The 27,896-nt window shown below is 33.9% G+C and overlaps 2 protein-coding genes across 3 annotated transcripts; one reads left to right on the top strand and one right to left on the bottom strand.

Moving 5' to 3' along the window:
- The first annotated feature begins 14,336 nt into the window (after positions 1 to 14,336).
- Positions 14,337 to 19,319, top strand: LOC133206300 (uncharacterized). 2 transcript variants are annotated; one of them, XM_061342251.1, is made up of 5 exons: positions 14,337 to 14,388; positions 14,962 to 15,482; positions 17,597 to 17,680; positions 18,423 to 19,034; positions 19,168 to 19,319. In XM_061342251.1, exons 1-4 carry the CDS (start codon positions 14,372 to 14,374, stop codon positions 19,031 to 19,033), a joined length of 1,233 nt encoding a protein of 410 aa, XP_061198235.1. In that variant the 5' UTR covers positions 14,337 to 14,371; the 3' UTR covers position 19,034; positions 19,168 to 19,319. The 2 variants fall into 2 exon arrangements, with proteins under 2 accessions (XP_061198235.1, XP_061198236.1); XM_061342252.1 differs by having other exon boundaries at positions 14,342 to 14,388; positions 14,965 to 15,482.
- A 3,668-nt stretch (positions 19,320 to 22,987) lies between these two features.
- LOC133205432 (kelch-like protein 26) lies at positions 22,988 to 27,896 on the bottom strand. The gene is made up of 4 exons (XM_061341249.1): positions 27,791 to 27,896; positions 25,351 to 25,575; positions 24,898 to 25,022; positions 22,988 to 24,718 (listed from the first exon to the last, which is right to left on the bottom strand). The coding sequence occupies exons 2-4, from the start codon at positions 25,542 to 25,544 to the stop codon at positions 23,244 to 23,246; spliced, it is 1,794 nt and encodes a 597-aa protein (XP_061197233.1). The 5' UTR covers positions 25,545 to 25,575; positions 27,791 to 27,896; the 3' UTR covers positions 22,988 to 23,243.

Genomic DNA, 27,896 nt, shown 5'->3' with positions numbered 1-27,896 from the left:
CACCACGACTCACAGCACAAAAGGGGCAGACGATCAAAATTGCGAAAAGGCCAAGGTCAAGTGATTTCGATCTTTTCATAACCAATCAACCACATTGAACCCCCGCCGATTGTTTGATAATTTAAAGAGATAGGTATAAGCTAAGATTATACCTGCAATTTATACATTTAGGGTAGCAACATTATACATTACATTATCGTTTATGGTAATGCAGTCATGTGCTTTTGCAATAAAATCCCCCATGGGGGAGCTAAGTAAGCCGTATTTAAATATTGAAAAGAGTTTAAAAGTATTAAACGTACAAAAATATTCAAAAATTAAATATATATTTTTTTCATATTTAATGGCCCAAAACGATTTTGTGAACACCTGAAAATGAACTCATTCCTGATGGTATATTTACGCATCTTTTGACGTGCTGAAATTCGAATACATGAAAATGATTCGGTCTAATTATGGAAATTAATTAAAGACTTGATTGAGTTTCTGGATTGAATTACTGTCGACTGATTAACCGAATCAGTGATTCTCAAAAGTTTTACAGTATTTTGTTTCGGAATTAGTCGCCCAAATTACCGAATCTGTCACTATTTATCGCATTTTCAATTTATAAACTCATCAGATTTTCAAATGAATTAAAATTTTCCAATAAGTTCTGCCCCGTAAAATCATTTTGATTAACGTAAAGGAGCATGTTTATGCTTGTATACTCGATAAATAAAGATGAAAATATTTTTGAATAACTTATACCACTACAAGATTTCAATCACAAATTATTTCTGTCAACAAGCGGAGATTTATGCTTGTAAAACTTAATAATGACGATAAAGACTTTTTGAATAACTTTAAAGATTCAAGTCACAGAATTATTACTGTCATCAAGAAGTGCTTTGTATAAGATGTCAAAATATAATTTTAAAAAAATTAACCTCTTCATGATTTTCTTTTCTATTCATAAAAATGTATTATTTTTATGCGAGACCTTGTTCATTTCAGTTAATGGGAAATGTACATACGCTAATTGACTGGTTGTGTTTGAAAGTAACACGACACCTTCTGTAGGTAAAGGTAGACCTCTATAAAATTGTAAAAGGGAAAAAAATGCCTTGTTCCTTTGACATATCTTTGAATAGATTGTATTCGTAAGATTCTCAGCCCCCTTACTACATATCAACTGATTGTAAAAGGTTAAGCCCAGGCACACACACAACCTGACAGACTTCGTATATTTAAGAGGACAACTAAATTCAACGAAATCCTTTGAAAAATTCTCTCTTATATCATTACGCCTTATATGGACTTACACGGCGAAAATATCGTACTTGCTTTGTGTTGTTGCCTCATAGACGAACAAAAGTCAAATATTTAGCTAAATATTAACAGACGGCAAACAAAAGCAAATCTAGGAGCTAGATGGCAAAGAAATTCAAGAAAAGCGAAGGTTCTCGTGAGTTTTTTTTTTTTGCCCCCATCATTCCATTCTTCCATATTCATATATGTCATTCATCTTCCATATGTCTTCTTTATAAATTATCTCTTTATTTTGTATTTTATGGGTGGATGTTGGTTTATTCAAAATTCAACGGAACAAAAATATCTATCCATGAAATTCAATAAACATGTAGAACTTGCATGATAATGGAATTCAGCATTTCAGAGGTCGAATAAACAAAGCCCCCCAAAATTGTTTCTCTCACTTGCGTTGTTCTATCTCTTTGAAAAATAAGAGGATGATAGAATGCAGTTTGTTTTCATAAAATCTTGATCAAATCGACTTTCAAAAATGAACACGTTTTGTGCAGTGTCAAAATAAGTGTGAGCATAATGTCACTTTGTATTCAAAACACACTGTTTTGTACATAAAAACTACCAAATTAGGGTTTTTTTCTCAAAGATATGCCATTATCAGAACAGAATCGCTCCTTAGCAGACCACCCTGTCTTTTTTTAATTTTATCCAAAGGCCATTGCAAGAAGTAATAATTATGATAGACAGAGTTCTACAAAGAAAGTCTCAATAGAAATGAGAGGAATACTCAGAGGTACAATACAATTCAAACAGAACATTTTTCAGATGTGAATGATTCTTTACTCTCCCTTTTCTGACATTGAGATCTTTAACTTAGAGTTCCAACCTACAACATTACCTGTACGTCGGTTATTTACTCAGAAATCTCATTACAGTTAAAGGACTGACAATCCATTTTCCTTTTCTATTATGAATTGTTAGGAGATGATTGGCTAATCTCCTTATAAACCTCTATCCGGATATGAGGACCATTCTTTGGGTGTCCTCAGATAAACTTTTTAAAAATAGAGATTTGTCGCCAAAGGTACAATACTAATTTTTCTATTTCTCTAACGACGAAGAGGTACACCTTGATGGTTCCAGTAAAACAGACCAAAATACGACAATTCTTCGAGGGCCCTGAAAGAAAAAAACTCATGCAATACGTTATTTTTCAGACTAACGTGTAACCCCTTGTTAGAATAAACATGAAGCGTGTTTCATCGTATTGCATTAAATTAAGTAATTTCACTAATAATTGAAAAAATGACCATCCACGGGTATAATAAATTTCCAGTCGAAGACAGTTGCTGTGTACTTTGTTCAACAGTGTCTAGACTTAAGTTTAGATTTAAGTAGTTATATACTAGAAGTGCTTCAACACAAAACTTAGGGCCATGGATATCTTTTAGAAAAGTGTTCAGGAACATTTTTGTTGTCATGCTTAAACACGAAAAATTACATTGTATATATGAATAGAGATTAAGTGAGTATAGACAGAGTGCCTATCAAATGAGAGAATTTCAAGTGAAGTTGTTCAAAACCAATTTTAGCAAATGAAGAGATACCTGCAGATCTGCAGTTCACTGGTCGAAAAAATGGGATGGACGACCATGCTATTATATCTCAGACCAGTGAGCTACATATAAAAACAAGCATACTGAGAGTATTGCATTAGCAATACTAGTCCCCTACCGGCAAGTGTAATCTGGTTCCCGTTAAAAATTGAAAATGCCATAATTCCGTCAAAAATCAATGAAGCGGAACGAAATGCAAATCTGATCTATAACACATCAAGATAAATCACATACCAAAAAATCAGCTCAATATCTGCAAGCGTTTAGAAAAAAGTGCGGAAAACCCTGAAAAATTGAGAAGGTAGTGCGGAAAACCAAGTGGGACAGACTGACAGACAGACGGACAGACTCAAATAAACCTATAGTCCTCTCCGGTTTTACCGGTAGGGGACTAATAAGCACCGGCCTTCCCTATAACGATAGACTCATCCCACAAATTGTGTGTGTGTGTGTGAGGGTGTGAGGGTGTGTGTGTGTGTGTGTGTGAGAAAGAGAGTGTGTCATATACATGTAACCATCAATGACAAATAGTTATATGGCGAGACTTAAAAATAATTTCATGAAAAGAAAAAAAAAACGATATCCTTAACATGAATTATTAACTTGGACACAAAATGAATAATTTTCAACTTCTGCTTAAAGTACAGATTTAATTATAGCCTGTTCTGTTTTCAAAGACATGTTCGATTTTATTTTGTTTCCATTTTAGGATAGAAGTCGGTCACCAAATGTTTCAAAGAAACTCTATCAATCGGGGCGCGATAATGAACACAGAGAGTTAATTCTTGGCACAACTTCACTATGTTTGTGAAAGCGACCGTCGCTATGATGGGTTTGTTTTTTTATTAGGAGCTAGATTTCTCTTCAATAGAAGATCAAAAAAATATTTACACAGTAAATACAAAAGTGGGCCGCCAACACATGTTAAGTAGTAAAGTTCAGTCGTTTGAGTAAATGACGCTCTATACTTGAATTGAGATCTCTCAAATCTTTACAAACCGACCAATGATGGTGAAAGCCAATTGCATTTAAAATGACATTCAATTAAACATTTATATCGTCTCCTCCTTAATTCCAAGAACAAGGTTAATTGTGAATAGATTTTCTCATACCGTCTTGAATTTTAAAAAGATTTCAATTAAAATTCAAAGAAGTGCAAAAATATCTTAATTTTCAGCATTCTTTCTTTAAAGAGCTTCAAAAATCAAATTTGACGCCATTCATAGAGAAATAAAATGTATACTTTATTTATATTTTTTCTAATATTCCAGCATTTTTAATTGATAAAACATTCGAATGATTCAAAAGAATTTTTTTTAAAGTAGCATGCATTGACATTTAGACACCTTTTTCTTGGTTTGACTCGCAGCCAGCAATGAAAAACGAGTTATTCTTAAATTATATATATTTATATAGTCTATCTGTATTTGTATAGCTGACTTAATATTTCAAAAGTTTCATAGGAACCTGAATTTACTTAAAAGTCATAAACCTTTTTAAAGTCCTTCAGTTTTGTTCTTTATTTAACTTTGACCGTTTCTTATCTTAAGTGGTAAAACATCAAGTTTTCACAATATGCCAACCAAGGGAATGTTAAATTAAAGAAAAGGATTTTAGAAGCCCTTCTCACATAAGTCAACATGAAATGTTCTAAAGGCAATGTCGTGGCTAAGCAACGTGGGAGTTCGAACGCACTCTACATCTTCGGCAATCGATATCAGACATTGTTTATTGATAAAACACACTTGTAATGGCTTAAATCTATCATATTAAATAACTCATATTCTTACATCACAAAGTGAATACCTATAGTCAAGGCAATGGGAGGGAAATATTGGGTTACGTGCTTTGAGGCAGTATTGGTTGACAACCTTCTCTACCCAAAAATCGAAGTAAAGACAAAACACGTCAAGTTGTAGCAAATTAACCTGAAGAGGGTAAACACAGCAAGGATCGTGCACCCCCGCCCGGTCTCTCGCTAATCCGTGTGAAGTATGCAATGAGATTAGCTAGCATGATCGATGGTTCAAACCCTTAGGAACCGCGGGGACACATATACCTAGTCCTCTTTGCACTCATGTCACATAACCTTACACACATCATAAATTGAATCCCTTTCGTTGACAACGATTGACAACCATTGGCCAAATAAGCAAGGATACCAGGTGTCGTCAGGTAGTGAAAACCACAGATGGGAATGTACGTCAAAGGGTGTCTTTGCAACAACTTTAACATATTTACTTTTCTTCTTTAGTCACAATACTATATGTACTATCTACATACTGTGTGGGATGAAGATATCTGAATTCTGAACCTTGCAATCTAAATTTCTATGCTTCACAAATTTTTACCGACACGCTCATTCTCTCTCTCTGATAAATGCCATACTAGTTAATGGAGATTAAGAATCATTTGGAATGGGCAAATAATTGTCTTGTAATTGCATGTGGATAAAATCTCTGCGAGAATTTAAGACCATTATTGCCACTAGTTGCCATGGAATCACCAAAAGATACCCGTCTTAAGAGCTCGCATAGAAGAGCTTCAATAAAGAACCCGGATATTAACAAAGAATTGCAAAAGAAAAAAAACTTCGCCAAGGTGAACACGGGGTAAATCCGAGGGTGTAAATGGTTTATCAATTATTGCTTTTACGAGGAAATGGCGTGCAACCAAATATAAAACGGCGTACTCATTGCTTTCTTTTAATGATTTACTTTCCAATTTTTCATTAAGATCAGGGATCTGCTCGATACTTCATACATTCCTCCCCAAAATGCAAAAATATAAAGAAAACAAATTTCAAAATAAAAAGATGCAAGTTGGAAGTTGTTCTTTATATAAGAAATAATTAATATAGTGAACTCTGAAACCCACATTAATGCTTGCGATTAAACCAAAGTTTAAACACACATAAAAATCAAGTGCATGGTTCCCTTTTTAACCATTTAACGTGTGCTTTATATGCAGATGGAACTAGTGCATGTTCTATGCACGTTGTATGACTAGCTGTTTGTGTGAAAAATGGGAAAACACTCGATGGTTGGTAACACGGGAAAAACGGTCATTGCATATGAAATCCATGAGTTTAGGTCGTCGAAATCATTTTGTACCGTTATTTTTAGTTTGTAACATCAAATTAATACTCTCTATACTATACAGAAATTGCACACTGAATTTTCTCTATCATCAAAGAACTTTATGCAAATATTTTTTTTATTTCTGAAAATATACACAAAGTAAAAGGTCCTAGGGATAATTAATATTCCAAATCACACAAGGCTTTAATCGTTTTGATTCTAGCTCATAATGTTTTCTTTTCATCTGGAACTTTAATGGACCGTTCATAAAAGAATACATTTACTCAAATCCAATCAATACACATCTGTGGAAGTATATACATATTTGTTTTGGAATTCCAAAATCAACGAGTATGGAAGGTAGATGAATAATAAATATTGGGCTCTTCTTAGAGAAGGCCAGAGTGACAAAGCAAGAAATTAAAATACCCTTGCTTCTAAAAGAGATGGTGTCTTTGAATCCAATATACAATGTTCGCAGGAAATGAGAATACTCTCTTCGAAGAATGGGTGGTTTTGAATTCAATAACCAATGTCACTCAGTTAATATAAAGAAACCCCTCGGTTTCTGTCATTTTCAAAGTAATCCGTTCCCTGTTATAGTCTGCAGATTACATTGACAGACATGCATTTACTATTAAGTTTTGCTACATGGGCTTAAAGTTGAATTGTTAACAGATCAATAAAAAAAAATCCTAAAATATTGAAATTTCAATATTAGTTTAGATATATTTCAATTCATTATTATTTTTTAAAAAATAAAATTAATCTGTCTACAAAAAAGAACCTTTTTTATTACGAAAAAAATGTCTGTTTACTGATATATAAAATACTTATTTTTTTTAACCGTTGTTAGTATTTAAAGGGTTGATTCTGTCTTTTTTATATACTTACGGCTTTTCGATGGCATTTTCCTTACTATTCTCGTCGTTCATGGTTACAGAATTTACACGCGTCTCCTCGTTTTGTTCAATACCCTCAGAATCTGTCGTCACGTCCACTTTTTGAACAGGCTCACTCATTTTGGGTAACAGATTACAAAAAGCTCATCAACGTTTCTTTTTTAAGTCCAAGTTATTGCGCTTAAGAAAAATCCGTCACTTTTAGAAATACAGTTTTTTTTCTTCAAAATACAAAAGTGCTTCTTTGCCAGTTTTTCATGTTTTATCAGTTAGAATGGGATTTATGAGAAACCTAAAGAGATCGGGAATTATTGACAGAGGGTTTAAATGTTAAAGCCATTGTCAACTGTCGCATTGTTTATGATTCCACAGCTTATTAAAACTACCTTGTAATGTAAGGTAAGAATCACACACACATTATCGTCAAGTCCGCTGCGTCGATTTACGCTTCCGTTTCTAGAAGAAATGCAGAACCGGATACTGTATATTTCTCAAGTCACAAGTGTCTCTTTTATATCCGGTCCTCCTTGTATCAAAAATTTGTGTCAGTAAATATTTGTAAGATTGGGGAATGCAGGGAAGAATTTTTATCGAGATGTTTTCACTTACGGACCTTTTACAACTTTCCCTCACGTTTACTCCTTTTATGGCCTTTTAACTTTTAAAACTGTTATCATAAGCGATAAAATGTTCTTAAACCCATTTCAAACTGTACCCCATGGATTAATGAGGTTATCGCTCAATGCTAGGAACCTTAAGACCCGCCCCGTTCGCTATTTCTATCAATAAATGCTTTGTACAGATCAGTTTGTGCATTTTGATTTATTTATATGTGTTTAAGTAATAATTTGATGGGTGGAAAATTGAATAACCGAGGCATGAAATGTTTTCAATAGGATATTCATTTTTATTTCAGAAAAAGAACAAATATGAATAAAAGTTTACATAATAGTCTTTTTATCCCAGAATTTTCGGAATATGAAGTAAAATTTATCAATTAAAATACATTTTATTTGCTTCTATCATACTGTTGTCAAAATGAAATACCATTGATTTCAATTGCCTAAAGGAACAATAAAATTAATCCTTGGGACTGAACTTATTAGATAATCAATTTCACAAAAAATTAACTATTTCTACTTTTAAAAAATTAACTATTTCTATTTTAAAAACTTTTTTTTGACAAAATAATTGCAGCAGTCGATTGCAACCCATTGTACAATGTTGAGAATTAGCTGAAAAAGTCAGCATAAATAGCAAAAAAAAAAAAAAAAAAAAAAAAAAAAAAAAAAAAAAAAAAAAAAAAAATTAATACGGTTATATTGTTAGTATGTTTCTGTTAAAGTATTAAATACTGAAAAACCGTCGTCGCTCGGAAAGTGTTTTAATTTGCTCCTGGTCTCATGAAGTTGCAAGGGCGGGGCGGATTTAAACCCGTGATTCGCGACGATCACTGAATTGTGTTTTTCAGCGTATAGTGTACTCTTCTTCGTTTAATATGAATTCTTCTTGAATTAAAGTACCAGCTTGAATTCAGCAACGAACTTAAAAAAAATATCAAACTTATAGGGCAGTCTGTCTTTTGCAGAATTTTGTGTATAGATGATAAATGACATGAATACATGTACATGTAGTACACGTATAAATAATCTAATAAGTTTTTTCAAGACTGAGAAAAACATTTTCGTGTCTTTGAAAAATTGTGACTTGGTTTAATTCATACTCAGTTTCGTTTAATTTCTATGTTAAAACTGTAATGTTCACGTGATATCACTCTTAAATTACCTGCATAATTATAAGAATGTTTTTGGTAGGAATTTATATACAATAGATTTATTCTCTTACCTTAGAATTTTGCGTTGTCGAAGCATTGGGTCAAAATTTATATTACATCCTAACAGTATTAACTAAGTTCCAAAATTCTCCGTGTGCACGTGCAAATAAAGTTAATGATAACATGCCGTAATTTACATGTATTTATCAGTATCCATGGTGACTTGTACAAGTTTGACCCCAGATTAACAGAATCAACATAGTAAAATTCCTCATACCGTTTTGTCTCATTTTTGTTTGATAAATCGAGTTGTAATCCAAAAGCATTAGATTAGAGGTCTTGCTTTAAAAAAAGGACAAAAAACGCAGCTTTAATATGTCGGGTTGGTTTGACAATATATTGCAGCCCTTTGAGGACTTTTTGGCAGATGCGATATTTTGTTTAGTTAAAAGGTCACAAATATCAGTTTGATCAATAAGATTCTATCCGATATTGTCAGATCAGAGGTGGGTTTTTTTTTTTAACCAAAAAGTCGTATATGAAAACATACATTTACCTGGAGTGGTCTTTAAGAAATTCATCGAAATAAGTGACATGGAATTAACTGCAGTGTTCTACCGTGGTAAAACAAAACCACTTTAGATTTTGTTTATTTACAATATCCCCCCCCCCCCCCCGCCTTCCGCGCTTTTTTTTCACCGAAGAACATTATACGGAGAAATACAGTAAATCAGTGCAAAGTCGTAGTCACCATCCCTCTCTCTCTGTCTCTTTTCAAATCTAAACATCACATCGATCTGCCAAACTCCATTTTATTTTTGTTGACCCCCTCTCCCCTCTTTAGTAGCTATCATAGCTTTTTCAATTTTTAGTTTCATTGGTCAGTAGGATGATTGCTTGCTTTACGTAACTTCAATAATTTTTCACTCATATTGGGAAACCACCAGCCGATGGAGGGTTGCAAATTTAGACCTGTAGTCGGCAATAATATGGCAACTGAGCAACATTCTCAGCCCCTATGTAGGTGGGGGGTGCAAACAAGCAGAGCTGCCAATGTACAGCGCTAATGCTTTTACATCCACATAACTAACTTATCTCATGTAACAGGGGGCCATTTTAACCCCTGGGTTGGGAGGATGCACCAGTAGAGTAAAGTTACTTGCCCAAGGTTATGTAAAATGATAACGCAATTTTAGCGATCGACCAGACTTGAACCCGTGAAAACCGGGTCTGACTGCGTCCATGCCAACCACTGTGCCATAACTCCACCCAGGAGTCTGACCCATGGGTCAAGGGGCATAAAATTTGTTAGAGGGTCAAGTGTTTATTATAAACATGTAAAAGTTGTAATGTATTTTCAATGCCAATTTACCTATACGCTGGATTTATTGTAATGCACAAACAGTTTGCTTCCAAATCCCACGAGTACAGATTTTCGAGATATTATATATTTTCAATGTTTGACAAATTGAACCCCTAAATTAATGCCTTAAACATGGACCTATCGTTCATCAATTTTTTTTTTTTTGAATTTATTATATTCAAACATTTTGTGTGCTAGATGTAAATCAATAAAAAAGACTGCTCGATTATAATGCATTTTCAATATATGACCAACTTCGCCCCACTTTCCATTCTGAGCACAGGGGCCATGAATTTCACAAAATTGGTGAAGTGCTAATTGCCTATTATAATCATCAGTTTGCTTGCTAGATGTCCAGGAGTAAAGAAGGTTGTTGAATATTGGATTAATTTTGATGGTTTTGGTTCCATCCCTCAGGCCCGAGAGAGGCAAAGACCGTGACATTCACAGTTTTGTTTCTCTTTACCCATACGTGTACTATAATTGTTTGAAATTGGATCAACTCCTTCCAGACAAAACTTGCAAATGTTCAGAAGTTTATGAACGAATGGTCTAAAAAATGGCATAGATGACCAAAGAGCTACAGATCTATGGAGTATTTTCGATGCTGTTATTTTCAGACCCAGAAGAGCCAATTGTTGAGGGGAATTGATGTAGACAGTAGTAAACGAACATGTTAGGAATACACGCTAAATAAGAATTTGAAATGGCATCTTTAAAAAAAAAAATTTATATATAACGTACTCTACAACCATGCATACTCCTTTTGTGGCCAATAAATAAAAACTTCTGAATGCATAAATCTGTAGCGCTCTGGTCGTCCATCCCTTTTTTTCAGATTAGAGAGCTGGAGTTATACAGCTACAAATGCCAATTCACAGTTATGTGATAAAATTAACGCGTAAATATTAAATAAGATTTACTATATACTTAAAATAGTAGTATCGGGGAGGGAAGGGATCCCACTTTCATACTTCTTTCCAAACTTAATGTTTTACTGTTAATTTAATTTGAAAATGTTCATTGAAATACTGGTTACTGTACCCCCCCCCCCTCCCCACTTTTTATTGTAGCATATAGTGGCAATTCCTGCAATGTTCATGTATTTTCTTGTCGAAAATGTTTGCATACCAACACCCCCACTAAATAGGATTTTCGAGATTGGACGATTACTTTCCCTTTTGTTATTGCTTGTCAAAGATATCAATTAATTTTCTACCCCCCTCCCCCCTCTTCAAAAACGATGTTCGATGTTACTTGCGCCTGTAAACATTTTAAATACATGTTTACGGTATTTCTCTCCAAATGAACAGGAAAGATATACATATATTTTATATTCATTTATATATCATTATATTCATTTATTTGCATATTATACAAAAATGGGTTATTTATATACATGGGTTTATTATACACGTATACTAACATACATACACGTGTACTTCGTCTTACATAATGAGGTATCTAGCTAGTAGACGACAAGATATTCATCTTCTAGATCGCCCCCCCCCCCAAAAAAAAATAAAATAAAATATTTAAAAAAAAAAAAACTAAATAGACCAAACTCAAATATCCTATTTCGTGGGGCTGTGGTAATGGGTTTGGTGAGTTGGACCTTTCTCTAACATTTTTGTACATTTTTTTCAAATTTGAAATTTAGAAAAAGTGGTGATAGTGGTGGTGGTGGAACAAGCATCTAAATGAAAATTTACATATTAAATTACAGCAAAAGAACCCCTCCCCCCGCGTTCTGCGGCCTGAATTCTTTCTATCTTTTCCCCTAGCTTCGATTACCACATGAAAAAAAGACGTATTTCATTATCTGCAGTAGTAAAAAAATATTAACTCTTTCTCAACGGTAATTCATTAGTATACATATATATTCGCCGATTATTTATGTAAACGTGTAGACGAAATGATATGAATACCTGTACAATATATACATTATTCGGCCCACATACAGGTGGTTGTACATTTTCACTTTATTAGTTTCTCCCCCCCCCCCCCCAATGTTTTAAAATAGTTAAATAAAGTTCATTTCAAATCAAAGCTTTTTCAAATTGAATTCATATTCGCAAAAAATGCTTAGATAAAAAAAATTAATGAATTTAAAAAAAAACCACTAAGTTATAAATATTAGATAAATGAAAATATCTCTGCATTTTTCATTGTTCTCATGTTCTGACTTTTTGACGATAAATTAAGAATAACTATTTCCTTTAAAAAGAAATTGTCGTGGAAATATCGAACCTTTTTGAATTTTGAAATACTTCAGGAATTTATATGATACTTTTCTATCTACATATGAATACCACTGCATTATAATTTGTCATATGTTCATAAAACTAATTTTAAAAAAAGATCTTCCATTATCATTACAATCTTTTAAAATAATTAAGTACATGTACATGTAAATGTATAGTATTGAGGAGAAAAAAAAAATACGGGAACATATGAAATACATTTAGGTCATAACCGTTAAATCTCTTTTGGTGGTTTGTCTGGTAAAAGGAATTTATTTCACACACTGTGGGTAAATCAAATACCTGAATATTCATAGGTATTCAAATAAAAACACCTTTCCTTTCGACATATTATGCAAATGAAATAGGTGTTCAACACTCGCTGACCTTATGACAGAGCGTAAAGAAATACATATTTAGTGTTAAACTCGTGTAAGAAAAACTTCTTTAAAAAATACGTTTAACAGAAACAAGCTATATATATATATATATATATATATATATATATATATATATATATATATATATATATATATATATATATATATATATATATATATATATATATATATATATATATATATATATATATATATATATATATATAGAATTAGTTACTCCTATAAGGGAAAAATAAGGGATATTTGAACTTGCAGTACTAAGAGACCAACCGAAAATGAGGTCATTTACCCATAATATAAGTTGGAGTTGCAAGTCTATCCGGCCGTTGATAAGAAAAGTCTTGAAAGGCAATCGAGTGGCAACAGCAATTATCATAAAATACAATTTCAATTTATACTCCAAAATATGTCTGTCATTTGCAAATCCAGGATTTGAATGAATACGTAAGAGTGTATTATGATTCTCTTTGTAATCTTAAAATATGGTAAGTAAAATATGGTAAGAAAATGTACCTGAAACATATTCAACAGACTTATCTTGACAGGTTTAACTGTAGACCTATATAGCAGCACAATTGTTAAAACTGGATACAGTAAAACACGCTTATAACGAGGTGCTGGGGACGGATTGGTATAAACATAATTCGTTAGTTATATCCGTTAAGTTCACAATATATTTCAAAGCCACCGGGAATGAAAATTATCCCTTCGCTGTAAGCGTCAATTCATTATAAGCGTGTTCTACTGCATCTCGAAATTTGTCCTTGCTGAGGATTTATTATTTCTCTATCGCTTTTGCATTAAAAGTATCTATTTTTGTAGGGTAAAGGGTGAGGTGGGGGTTGAATCATGTTATCTTATTTTTTTTTTTTCAAATGCCAAAAGCTTTTCATGTCAATGCTTATATTTTGATCCATGGAAGAGGTTCAGAAAAATGGATCCCTCTCATCTTACGTCGACACATCAATGTTTAACGTTGCTCAGAAAAGCTTTGGGCATCCCTTTGGGGAGACTGATGTAGAGTACAATAGATACAATTCAATAGATAAATAAAATAATGCATTCGTTGTAAATGAAATAGCATTTGCAGATTGTTACTAATATAAAAAAAAAATACTGCACAGATGACAAAATTTGACGACTTTCTCTCCTATGTTGTATGGGGGTCGGTGGTGAGGATGGGATGGGGGTGGTGGTGTACAAAGAGGAACTCTCCTGAGTCCAACATAATTATAAGAAGTATCATGCAGAAAAAGTTTACGATTTCTTCATTTAAAATTGATTAAATTGAAAAAAAGAGTATTTTATAAGTTAAAAATACATATTTTATAACAATAATTACTATTATCTAGTAAGTACAGTTATAATGACGCATCAATCATTAAAATGAGAAATCAAAACAATTTTTCTCGATTTAGAATATGATTCTTGAACATGCAGTGTCGTACAAATTATGTAGTCAAAAATAAATATCGAAGAATGCAATTTTGTGAGTTATATAAAACATACCAAGATTTTGTGATAGGGGGACTTCATTCGCCAATCACATTGATAAATAGCAAGGTTTAGACGTGTGCTTGTTTTCCGCAGTATTACTTTGTGCCTTGAGCGGTTGAACAAGAGTCGGGCCTATCTGACTTCGGGTGCGTTGTTTCACATTATTGGACGGTTTGGTTAACGCATCTAAATATATATAAAGGTCCGAATCTACTCTTAACAGTCAGAGGGCAAGCTGTGACGGGGGATGATCACAGCTGCATGGTATGCATTTCATTTCTATTGCTATGGATTAGTCCAACTATAATACTATAGCGGAAATATTCGTTTTCTTATTTTCGTTTTTATTTCTTTGTCAGTCAAATGCTGACTGACGTTTTTCATACTAATTGTTAGGCCATTATTTAAACACTGACAATGAGCACACGGCGGGTGTGACCGGTCGACAGGGGATGCTTACTCCTCCGTGGCACCTGATCCCACCTCTGATGTTTTTGGAGGCCCATGTGTGCTCTGCTCCCGATTTGTATTGTTTCAATGGACTTTTGAGCTTGATTACTGTTCGTTATCTCCATATTTCATGATAAATGTTTCAATTTATTATCAAATATATAATATACTATATAGATATAAACCGAAATCTTTCCTCGTAAGTGCATAACCATTTAAAAAAATTAAACATTGTTTTAGGGCCATTGCATATTTTATATAGTGCAATATACTTATGTTTGTTTTTTAACTGGTTGTACCTAAACCTCGATAGAGGTTAAAACTACAGTTACTTTATGGAATATACCTTTATATAAGCTTTTGCGTTTTCTCTCTCCTCACGGAAAGCAGCATGAGGTTTCTTATAATATTGGCTGCGGCCCTAGCGGTGGTTAGGGCCGGATCTTATGGAGGGGGATACGGACATAAGGGGCATGGTGGTGTACACCATTATGATGTTCCTGTCGGAGCTGGTATAGGAGGAGGATATGCCGGAGTCAGTCTCGGAGGAGGCGGATTCGGAGCCGGTATAGGAGGAGGCTATGTCGGAACTGGAATCGGAACAGGCATTGGAGCCGGAATCGGAACTGGTCTTGGAGCCGGTGTCGGAGGAGGCTATGTCGGTGGTGTCGGACAGGATATTGGAGTCGTAGAAGATGTATATCTTGGAGGGACTGCCGGAGGTCTCGGTGGTGGCGCTGGTTTGGTAGGTGATGTCGACGTCTATACCGGAGTCGATGGCAGAGGACTTTATGATACAGAAATTTATGACACTGGTATCGGAGGCTATGACGTTGGACTTGATTATTATGGTGACGTTGGTGGATATGGTGGATATGGTGGTGGCGAGGTCACGGTTCTCACTAGAGGTATACAGTATAATCAATGCCATATAACTTAGATGAAATGATTACAGTAAAACTCGATTGTAACGAAATTACTTTAATATATGTCATTCGTTATATCCAAAGAAGAAATTCATAAAATTTATATAGCTGGGGAACCAAGAAAACTTCTTTATATCCATGAATTCGCAATATCCTTAATAGTACTAAACGTTTTACTGTATTATGACAATTCAATACCGGTATGCCATTCATCAGAAAATATATGAACATATATATACACCCTCTTCTCTCTCGCTCTCTCACAGATCAAAATGTTGAAATCCCCTATGATTAGCTGATTAGCTATTTTAAACGAAACAAAAAAAAAACAATCAGTATTATGTATTTTAGATAGGTCTAACTTCTTTCAGTTGTAAAAGGTTATCAATGATAAATTTTAACTCGGGATTCTAATTATTTCATTCTAGAATTACAATGTAAGTACAGCCAAAAAGAATGTGATTTTGAAAACATAAAACAAATACAGTATGCCATTTCAGATCTGAGTCATCTGTTTCATTCAGCCTTTCGATAATTACTGACGTAGAATTCAAAATGACACAAATTGCAGCTTAAGTACAATGTACATGCAATTCATCTGTACAGATCTACACTCTAATAAATAAATTTCAGGTTAATTCGATTGATATATATAACAAATATTTGACAAATATGTTATGTTTTAAATGTATTAATTAGAATGAGTTACACTTAATTGTATACAATTACAGTAAAGAACTACAATCCCTACTTTCGTTGTAAGCGGGGGTGGGTGGGGGGGGGGGCATTGATTTGGGTCGGTATGTCCTTCTGTCTGTCTGTAACATCTTAATTTCAGAATGATATTTCTAAAAAGTCCTCTAGCTTCTGTATTGAAATTTTCTATAGCATAACTCTCTAACTCAAAGAATACATCTATCGATTTTGAGGGCAAAAGGTCAAGTTACAAATTTATACGGTATGAAATGATTTCCATATTCACTTCAATACCGTTTTAACTAAAACATTTAAGGTCAAGATCTAGTAAATGAAAGATGCCTACAATTTTTTCAAATTTGAGAAACGAGTTCTTTTAATGATCCTTTACAAATATGGCTTGCAAAAATAGGGTGTTTCGGGACAGAATTTTTTGATAAACTAGACGAAAAAACATATTTTAAACTGTAATCTTTAATGAAAAACGAAGAAAGTCAGGTATAAATTTAGGAGTTTTTTTCCATCTCAGATAAAAGAAATGTATCAATATTGCCTACAGTTTCTCAGAAAACGGTTTTTCATTTCTTCTTAACCTCTATTTTAAAATGGTATTAAATTGAATATAGATATCGGGGTTACTTTTGACATGATTTCAAATTGAATACATTGAAAATCCTTCATTTGCTACACAATTCTTTTACAGCCATAAAGTGCGGGAAAAATTAAGCTTAAAACAATTATGACGTCATAATGGATCTAGCACCAAAAAGACAGTCTAAAGTCATTTACTAGATCTTGACCTTAACTAAAACATCACCTCTTCGGCCTTCCATCCACTTAACTCTTCTTCTTCTTATTATTATTATTTATTAAGCGGGGGACATGAATTAGATTGTAATTCATCTTTTTGCAATTTCTACTATGATTATATCTTCCTTGTCGTTCCTTCTTCCTTTCTTTTTGTTATTTACATATTTACTTTCTATTTATGTATCTTCTTTTGTCATTCATACTTCATTTCTGTTTTTGTCACCCCCTACATTCTATTTTTGTTGTATATCTACTTTATATTCTTTACATCTTTTTGTGGTCATTCCAGCTTTCTTTTTAAATCCTGTCATCTCGTCTCGATTTCTTTAATTCGATTTTTTTATGGTAAAAAAAAACTATTTTGGGTTTTTCATAGTTTTTTAAAACATGTTTTCAAATCCTGTTTGTATTATTTATTTTATATACATATATGTATTCAAACAAACTTTTAAACGATAAAGCATCATTAAATATAGGGGGAGGGGGGTCAACAAATGAAATAAACATAACCTTTTTAAGTAATTTCAAGAGCTTTGGATTGGAATCGTCTTATTTATTTATTCATTAATTTTTTTTATTGTTCTGTGTAGCTAACCGAGGAATATTTGAACCCATCTTGAGCAGAATAACGGGACCCAGGTATGAGCTTGAAAGAGGCGTCGTTCTTAATGGAGGTATGTATATAATCAACTCCCTTTTCTTAGAGAAATTTTGCTTTAAGTTTTGAGAAATTTTTCTCAATATGTAAATGTAAAACGTAGCTAATTTAAAGATCTAAGACTCTATACAAGCAGGAGGTAAGTAAGAATATTAAACATATCACAGGCCGTGCTTGATGCTTCCGGGAGAAGAATTCCCAAAACTGAACAGTGTATCACAAATGATACAAAATCTGCTAGTGATTTCATGTAAAAAGAAACATGATTACAGGACAACGAAACCTCCATTAACGGTTTATGTAGCTTTTTCTTTAAATTTGTATTTGAATTTTTACTTAAAAATCATGAAAATAGATGGCGTCACAATCCATAAAAAATGCAATTATGTATCATTATGTGAATGTAGATAATGGTTCAAATGATGACTGAATGATAAATTTATCATTAATAGATACAAAAAAAGTCCACTGTCATAAGTGGATGCAGAATAGTGCATTTTGTATCATTAGTGCTTACATGTACCTTAATGCACTTGTATCAACTTGCCCATGTCGTAGCAGAAAAATTTCGTCTTACTATCAAAACAGTCGCTGCTATTCTAATTTTGTTATTAATGACTTTAATTCTGAAAATTGTTTTCATTAGCATATGTTTCCTCATTCTTTTTTTTACCTTAACCTACCTGTTCATTGGGTAGCAAAGCTACATTTATAGGAGATATCTGAAGTGCTATTAGCTATTCCATCCTCTGTTTCAGGATACGGTGGCGTAGGTTTTGGAGGCTCCTATGGACCTGAAATCATTAGTGATGTTGAATACACCGTTGGTGATGGTGGCTATTACCAAGGAGTAGGAGGAGGAATAGCACTTGGGGGCGGCGGTGGTTATTTAGTAGACGGAGGTTACGGTGGAGCAGTGGTTGGGGGCCCAGTTGTTGGAGGTTACGGTGGAGCAGTGGTGGGGGGCCCAGTTGTTGGGGGTTACGGTGGAGTGGTAGGAGGCCCAGTTGTTGGAGGTGCTGTAATCGGCGGGGGCTATCCAGTAGCAGGTGGTGGCGTAGTCGGCGGGGGCTATCCAGTAGTAGGTGGTGTAGTAGGTGGTGGCGTAGTCGGCGGGGGCTATCCAGTCGGCGGTGTAGTAGGTGGTGGCCCAGTGATAGTTGGTGGTGCACCAGGATATGCACCAGCCGGTGCTGCACTTGGTGCTGCAGTCGGTGGCACTGTTGGTGGTGCTCTTAACACTGTAGGAAATGTTGCAGCTGGTGCCGTCAATACAGTGGGTAATGTTGCTGGTGCTGCTCTCGATGGCACCGTCAACTTTGCCAATAACGTGGCGGGCGGATTACAGGCAGGTCTGCAAGGAAAATAAGGTAATTAAGTAAATATTTTTCTTACACACCCTTCTCATTGAATTACAAAACCTAAAATAAACTAAAATGCAAAATTTAGTGCAATTTGAAGAAGAAAATTTATGATTAATATTGATTTTTTTTTTTTTTTTAGTTTTCAGATCTCCTACCCTTGTGAATCAAAACTCACAAAAATGACTTGGACTTTCTATTCGACTTTCCTCGACGTTTTTCCCTTTTCCTATTATACATCCATCTGTGATTACGGGCAGTCAATACTATAATAAACTTTTTTTTAATAAAAAAGGGGGTTTATAGTTGTCTTTTAACACGGGAATTTATTCTTTATTTAGCTATTTAATTTTTCACATATGGTGGTTGTATACAAGAATATTTTACTGTTGCGTAAAAAATATACATATATCTACCAAATGTTTCTATTTCATAACATGCATTTTTTGAGCTTAAACTTTGATACATGATTTTAAAAAGGGTGGTTTCTCAATGAAGCGGCACAAGATATACTCGAATCGGTATACTCTGTAATTTATTATATATGGCATCTTCAATATGATCTTGTGTACAAAGAACGTTTACTAGTCCTTTGTTTCCTTAATTTGTTAAAGGGGCTCGATCTTCTTTTACAGAACGATAACTCTGGGTAGATAGTACATAATATACAGTTACTTTTTTTATGTCAGTACAATGATTAAGCTACCCGAGGAGTACAATATTTACCGAGCCCAAAGGGTGAGGTGTGCATTGTATGTTGAGGGTTGCTAATCATCGTATTGACTGAACACCCACCCCCACCCCCCATCCGGCAACAATTGTTTTATTGATACAAAGATACGAACTCGTTAAGCAAACCTTGCCATCTTTCTTTATTATTTACATTTGTCGAAGTCTTACAGCCAAGAATTACATAGGGGGAGTTAAAATAAACATAACCAGTTGTATTAATTTGAAATTTCTTTGATCTTTTTTTTTGGTCAGATGTAGAAAAAAATTAGTTATGTTCACCTGTAAGTCAGGAATATCCCACATTACTGTATTACACAAATTATTTCACCTGATAGGATCTCATTTTTTTCAGTAACTACCCCCCCCCCCACCCCCCAATGAAAATGAATGTTTAATTAAAAAAAAAAGTTTGATATCCATCAAAGTAATTTACAACGACATTATCACAAATAGTTTACAATAATGAACGCATCTTTCAAGAAATGCTTGAACTTCATATTATGTAATCCAACCATTGGGCATTTGGTGGGAGGGGGATACGACCCTCTCTAAATTTGCCATGCAGTGTGTTTATAGCTAACATGTTAACTGGAAAGCTGTCATGAGGGTTTTTGAATTAAACATTCAGTTTTAAAAGTTTTATTATTTATTTAAAAAAATAAGAAAGCCATATCTCGTACTGTTCCGCAAATTACCCACACGGGTATATTGGTATTTTTCTTATCGATATCAAAAGTCAAATATAGTATCCAATAAAAATTCAGGCTTATGCCGGATATTTCAGTGATGGGTAAATTCTACTTCATATTTTTTTTCTCTTTAGACATGGCTTCTAATATCTTCCTTGTCTCTTTATTATTGTTTTTCTTAATTAAATAGACGGTATATCATTTTAAGGTCTGACGACACCTACGTTCCTCAAATATCTTTTTTGTATCTCTCGTAATGTGTGAAAAATTATTTATAATTGTCATTCTCTTGTGATTTCTAAACTGATTTCAAAATGTCTTGAAAAATAAGTACACCAAATTGTGTTTTGGCAGGTTTATATAGGAAACACCATTCTCTGTTATCTTGCACAAAATTGCCTGGTAAGGTACCTTAATTTTCACTGAGGAAACTCGTTAAAGAAGCAATACTTCTATGACAAATTCTTGAAGAAATTTATATATTCTTGAGGAACGTGTCATTTGACGCTAACGGCACCAGAGAATACCATTCTGGCAAAGCGCGGCAACTCTCTTACTATATCTGTAGACTTGCAAGTTAGTATTTTCTTGAGCACCGTACTCAAGCTCTTGACGGTAAATTTGGATAGCAATCCATTTTATATCAATAATAAATACATAACAATCATTCATTTTAGTTTACATATTAACTACAGATGTCACAGCAGATGAAAAACCTACACGACACAATAATGTATAATTAGAACTTTTAAGGCATTTTGTTTTATGGATCTCTTTACGTCACTGTGGATTAATTAAAGCGAAAATTGATGCTAAGATTTTTCATGACTGAATATTGTATTATGCTAAAGCAACATTTTATAATCCTTTTTATTCTCCCCATCAAGGTACCCCACAACTGGTTCCCTTACAGTTCCGACCCATTTCGTTCCGCAAAGTACCTAATATATGTATTTTTATTATACATCTACTGATTTCCCCCCTATGTAACATTAGATAGTTAGATGTGACTAATTCCCTAGAAATCGTCATGAATAGATTAATCCCTGTGCGTTAGTCAAGTGAGCTAATCCCTGCTTCGAAAACTAATTCCCGGTTATCCGTAATCCTCTAGATTTTACTTCTACATTGGTATGATATGTGAATGGACTAATCCCCGTGTGTTAGTTCATTGAGCTAATTCCTGCTTTGAAATAACGCTATCTGAGTCCTCTAAATTTCACGTTTGTATCGGTATAATAAAACAGTTAAAAGCATATCATTGCGGGAGTTAGCAAGATTCCAGTTCCCCTCGACCAGGACTATTTCCCTCGGCTTCGCCTCGGGAAATAGTTCTGGCCCTGGGGAACTGGAATCTTGGTAACTCCCTCAATGATATACTTTAACTGTATAATAACCACTGAATAGGAATTTATTAATGTTCTCGTAATTGGTTATAAAAATAATTTAATTAGGTAAATTGTGGTTGGCACAGTCTGCATTCTGCATCTTGCCAAAATTTCCTTAGTGTGCATGTATGCCACCGTAATCGAAGATTCGGGGAAATATTGTTTTTGTTCTATTCTTCCAGCTGTCCGTCTGTTTGTCCATAAAAACTTTAACCTTGTCCATAACTTTTGATTGGTTAGAGCTGACTTTCATATTTCACATATGTAACCCTTGTGACAAGATCTATCTTTGGGTAACAACATATCTGACCTCTTGACCTTGCCCCACTTCTGAAATTTTTTACCAAACTTTAATCTTGGTCATCTTTAAAATGGTTCATGATTAAGGGCTTTTATACTTCATATGTGTATTCCTTGAGATAAGACCTTTTATCGGATACAAATATTTTTTTTTAGCTTGACCTTTGAATTTGACCTACTTTTGAAAAACTTTATCCTTTGCCATTACTTTTGAACACTTGGTGCTAGAGCTTTCATTATTTCACAGATGTATTCCTTGTGACAATATTTTTCTTTGGGTACCAATATTTTTTATCTCTTTACCTTGACCTTGCAGTTTGACTTGCGTTAAAAGAAACTTTAACCTTCGCCATGAGCTGCTATATACTGGGCATCAGTGTTTCACAAACACATCTTGTTTGGTTCATGTTGTAACGTAACTCATACTGCTGCAAAATTCATATAAACAAATTAAAAAATATATTCCTATCTTTCAACAAATAAAAAGTAAATCGTAAAACATGATCGTTTCTTTTCAGGTTTGATGCAGGTCAATTCTTAAAATATTATTTTGAAGACCGCTCTCTTTCCAAGAAAAGTGACTAATGTACACTGAAAAATCGTTAAAAAAAAAAAAATAGGCTAACTTCTGCATCCTAGGAGAATCCACCTCAAAGTCAATAGATTCTTTCTTATACAAACCTGTTCATAAAATTTGAGATCCAAAAAAAAAAAACCAAAACATTTTTAAAAGTAATGTTCCAAAATTTTATTCAAATCTTTGAAAATATCCAATAAAAATGAACATAAGGTTAAATGTATTTTTGGATACAAGTTCAATGATGTCTAGTGATAAAATCTCTAAAAAAGACTGTGATACCGTACAATGGGATTTCAAATAAGAAAACATTCTTAGCAAAATAAAACAACAAAACATTTTTTTTAATATCAAAACAAAAAGTGGCAGAAAAATTCGTATATTTTGATTAAAATATGAACATGCACATATAACATATAAATATGTGAATATGACAAAACAAATGAAGAAATTAAAAAAATACTTCTGGTTGTGGTCAAATTTCTTCCTGAACAAGGTTCTTGAAATATATTTAACAGAAAATCAGAGCCAATCAATTTTCGTTCATTTTACACTGAGGAATGTATAAAGAGCAGGCTCCATGTTCCCAGACCTCCATATTGGTCATTGCTTTTGTGGTAATGGCAAGTGTTTCCATATCTATCGTCTGCACTGATTGTGCCTTCCGTTGGTAGTTTCCGTTGATCCATCCGCCAACAATATGCAATTTGTTGTTCAGTATCGTGTGTGAGGCATATAAACGAGGATCAGGGAGGGTGATTAGAGTTTCCCAACTGTCCGTCACGTGGTTATAGCGATCCAAATCAGCGACCATGATTCGCTGTTGATTTGGATTTTCATGCCATCCCCCCACCACGTAAACATGTCCCTGATAAATGAACATGGCGTGGTCTGCTCTCGGTGTTAGCATGGGAGCCAATTCAGTCCAGTTGTCGGATGCAGCATCATATTTGAAGAAACTGGTGTAAAACTCTTCATCGGCGTCCTGAAGACCACCGGAAATATACAATGCATCTTCAAACACCACTCCTGCATGTTGGGCGCGATTTCCAGGCAGAGGAGAAATGGTTGTCCATTTGTTTTCCTCTGGATGAAAACATTCACATGGGGCAGAGTCTAAAGATACATCAATGCTTGCTGAAGGATCTCCTCCTATAGCATACAATTTCCCGCCAAGAGCACCAAGATAAAATCGACACCTCTCCAGATTCATGGGTGCAATGCTTTTCCAAGTGTCTTTTTCAGGATTATATCTGAATCCATATTGATGTACAACTTCCTGAATTTGGTCATTGAAGCAACCTCCAACAACAAATACTTCACTGTTTAATACTGTTAAGCCAAAATTGCACTGTTTGATGTGTGGAATGGTTGTAAAAGTTTTCCAAGAGGTAGATTCTGGACTGTAAAAACGAAGGTCATTGGTCATTCCACCATTGGGACTAAATCCACCAACACAAATTAAAGCTTTTGTGAACCCTCTATTATTAGCCAGCCCTGAATCTTGTAAACCAGCACTGAAATCATGGCAAGAATCATAGAAATAGCTCTGAAAGTTTGGATGTGAACCAAGTAAATGGTCAAATTCAATTTTATTTGGCATAGTACATAAATTTGATTTCAAAATGTTTTCTACTTGTATAAGTTTCAGCAATGGCAAGAAGTGTTGCTGTCTTGAGTTTATATCATACATGGTCCAGCTGATTACCGTGGACAGCACATCTGTTTCAGAACAGTTCATGGGAAAATTACTCTTCAGCACACTTGAGAACTGGTCTGCAGTCATCTTGGTGCAGAAATCAGGTGTGACAGATACTTTGGTCCAGTTGGAACACATGAACTTAAGTACATTGGATTTCAGTTTTCTAATACACAACAAATTTGTTAACCTGAGCATGTCAATACAATTCTCAATGCTGAGGTGTTGTTTGAGGAAGTCTGAGCAGGCTTGAAGGACTGGCAACATCTGGACATGATTGGCTGACAAAAGAATGTCCTCTACATTGTCTACAAAACATTAAACAGAATAGTACATTTATTGCAACAACCTTTTAAAATGTTGGGAAAAAAATTTCATTTTCAAAATATAAATTTTCATAAATATTCATTTGATAAAAGAGCAAAACCTTATCTGTAAGAAAAAAAAAAAATACACGTAATGCACATAATATGCGTAATGTACCTACCAAAGTCCAATAATAATTTGGATGAATATGCAAAATCAATGAGATTTTTCATTCCATTTGCTGTGACTCCATTCAATGGTATGGTCTCTCTTTGACACTCAACTAGCCCATCAGTAAACATTGCCCTGTGAATGAATTAAAATATATGCAAAGGGAAATAACTCTCAGAAGATTGCCTGAGACCCAGTCTCTAAATGGCTCTCATTTTGTGCTTGTCAAATAATTTTATGGACAGAAAAAAATTCCTTATAAATGTAAATCAATTATTATTTATGACAACCTTCATTTGCAATTCAAATCCATCTACTTTTTTTGCAACTGAGGAAACATTATACAAATTGGGGCAAGAAATATTTGTGAGTAAAAGGTCATAAAGCTGGTTGCAGGAGAGAAAAATTGTTTTACTAACAGTACACTGATCTTTTCCTTTCCACATGTATAACCATATCCTACCTGAAGTAGTCACTACAAGAAGCCAGCACCACTCTGTGTGCCTGGAATGTCTGACCCTCCACAAGAAAAGTGACATCAAACAATTGTTGTTTTTCTCTGAGATGCTTCAGACCGGCCAGGACGCTGTCTCCATGGTCAGCGGCCTCGAAGCTGACCTGCTGGTCATCAGAGGAAGCTTGATTCGCTCGTCCCATGGTTGCTGCACTTGTACGTAGCACCACAGCCCTGAAAGTGTTAAAACAAAAAGATTAATAAAAAAATTATTTTGATAATGAGGTAAAAATATAAAATGATATCTTCTATTTCATTAAATCAAATGTCCTGTTCAGATGTCAAATTGCTCCAAAGAAATTTATTAAAAACAGCAACTCTAAGCCCTGCAGAAACAAATCCCAAACATGTTTCATGTCACCATGCAGTATGCAGTCATTCAATGACAAAAAAATCAGATAATAATCACAAAAAGGGAAGGGGGGCAGTGTTTTCCCTAAGAAATAGCTACCGGCCGAATTGAACCCTTTAGTTCATAAAAAATGCTGCTTTGAAATTTAAAAAAAAGAATCAAAATTTATTTGTAGTAAGGTTCACAGAGATTTGTCATAAACTTCAACCCAAAGTCTGTTACAATTAATCTTCAACCCTTAAAGGCTTTATGCCTTTACTTTGAAATAAAGGAAAAACATGGGGGGGGGGATGAATCTTGAAACTATTTCACTAAATCTTTAACCCAGTGAAAGTTGTCTCTCTTATCATAGTATCAATGATACAGTGTATGTATTGATCTCTCCCTTTTTAAAAAGAAAAACTAAGCAAAATTATAATCATGAAAATGGTCTTCTTTCAATTTTATTAATTTTAAAGAATCCAAGAAAAATACCTGAGATATCAGTGACAATAATATATAGTAAGTTATGGAATGGGTATGAAGAAAATAGCAAATTTATGGTCTCCCAAGGGAGAAAACTATTTCTAAACACACACGCACACATGATCCTTATATATAACTTAATCTGAATACTATCTAGAAAAAAAAAAATTGTCCAATTTATCAAAAGTTAAAATTGAAAATTTAAAAAGATTTGAAATACAGATTTAAAAAAAAAATTCTACATACATTCTCAGTTCTTTTGCAGACACAATACTAATCCTTCCTGCATAACATTACAGAACAGTTAAAGCATCAAGCATTAGACCTAACCAAAATGTTTCCTGGCCATGTTTTAATACAGATAAACAAAAAAGTGTGAAAAACCTTCCCTGCTGTATACCATGTATACATGTACCTGTATTTACTACAACACTTTTATTGCCCCTGGACAAAGAACTGTATGAGAATAGGAAAGGAAGGATTATACTGGTAAACCTGATAACATCAATACTTGGATATATGTACTTAACCAGATGGATTCATAATGATTACTTTATGTGTCTACTAAATAGCCTCAGGTTATATAACCTGACAGATAACAATAGCCAGACTGTTTTCACACTTCTATTTCCTTATCAGCCAGTGACTAATGGTTTAACAAAAACTTGTGGTATACCTGAACTATACCTGTACCCTTATCATTTTCTCTTTAGCCTTTTCTGTTTTGTTTTGAAATTAGCAGTGTTTTAGCATTTTGACCAAGAGTGTTTATCAAATACACATATATTATATATAGCAGACCCATAGGAAGGATTTTTCAATTTCAGTTTGGAGGGGGGAGGGAGGGGCACAACCTAATATCTCCAGTTTACCAATTAAAACCAAAAAAAAAAAAATTCAACAGACGTAATTATTGAAGGGGGTACATCTAAAAAGTAGCTTTATTTTCTATAGTATACCATGGCCATAATATTGGCAAAATTATTGAGGGGGCACCCCCCCCTCCCCTGTGCCTCCCTGGTTCCTATGGCCATGCACAGTAATTAAATCAGAAGAATTGGGGGATATATACATTTGAGCTGAGCACATAGTATCGTATAAATCAGAGATGTATAATAGTGTCTCTTATACGTCTCTGTATAAATTTAGTATGAAATGATGCGCAGCACTTTTTTTATGCATGCAGTATAATATTTATTACCATGGTGTCATATCATACCTTATACATATAACATATAATATCTCTAATGGGATATAGATTTACAGGATAAAAATATGAAATGTATTTAGCTTGAAATAATTGTAAATCCTCGTAAAAAAGCAATTTAACATTTGGTAAACAAGTATTTCTGTTTCCCTCCTGTTTGGGGCAATAATCCAAAAGAAGAACCAAAACGTTTGAGGATTAATCTCACATATGTAAAATCCTTGGGTAAAAAAAACACTTTCTATTAGCGTATAAAGGGCCCTTAAGTCATAAAATAATTTTATACAGTATACATTATCATGAATATGTCCATTGGGTCCAAAAAATATTTTTTTTTCAGCCATCAAATTCAAAAATCTACTTACCTGGTTTACCTTTCAAGTTTATTTCAATAACAGGACAATGGTCCCTTTGTGGCTCATTTCTCCTGTTGTTATTTACATCAAGCAAGTGCAAGGCTTACTCATTCTC

Source organism: Saccostrea echinata, unplaced genomic scaffold, assembly GCF_033153115.1.
Source record: "Saccostrea echinata isolate AGI-Se365-2 ecotype Australia unplaced genomic scaffold, CSIRO_AGI_Sech_v1 ptg000054l, whole genome shotgun sequence".
Lineage (NCBI taxonomy): Eukaryota > Metazoa > Mollusca > Bivalvia > Ostreida > Ostreidae > Saccostrea > Saccostrea echinata.
This window is presented reverse-complemented; position numbering and strand designations above follow the sequence as displayed.

Bases quoted from the DNA above. Each gene is read 5' to 3' on its own strand.
- LOC133205432 (XM_061341249.1), bottom strand. From the start codon at position 25,544: ATGGGACGAGCGAATCAAGCTTCCTCTGATGACCAGCAGGTCAGCTTC. The intron at 25,023-25,350 runs GTAGGATATGGT...ATTCATTCACAG, and splicing joins TCTTGTAGTGACTACTTCAG to GGCAATGTTTACTGATGGGC. The intron at 24,719-24,897 runs GTAGGTACATTA...AATGTTTTGTAG, and splicing joins CAAATTATTATTGGACTTTG to ACAATGTAGAGGACATTCTT.
- LOC133206300 (XM_061342251.1), top strand. The intron at 15,483-17,596 runs GTATACAGTATA...TGTTCTGTGTAG, and splicing joins GGTCACGGTTCTCACTAGAG to CTAACCGAGGAATATTTGAA. The intron at 17,681-18,422 runs GTATGTATATAA...CCTCTGTTTCAG, and splicing joins AGGCGTCGTTCTTAATGGAG to GATACGGTGGCGTAGGTTTT.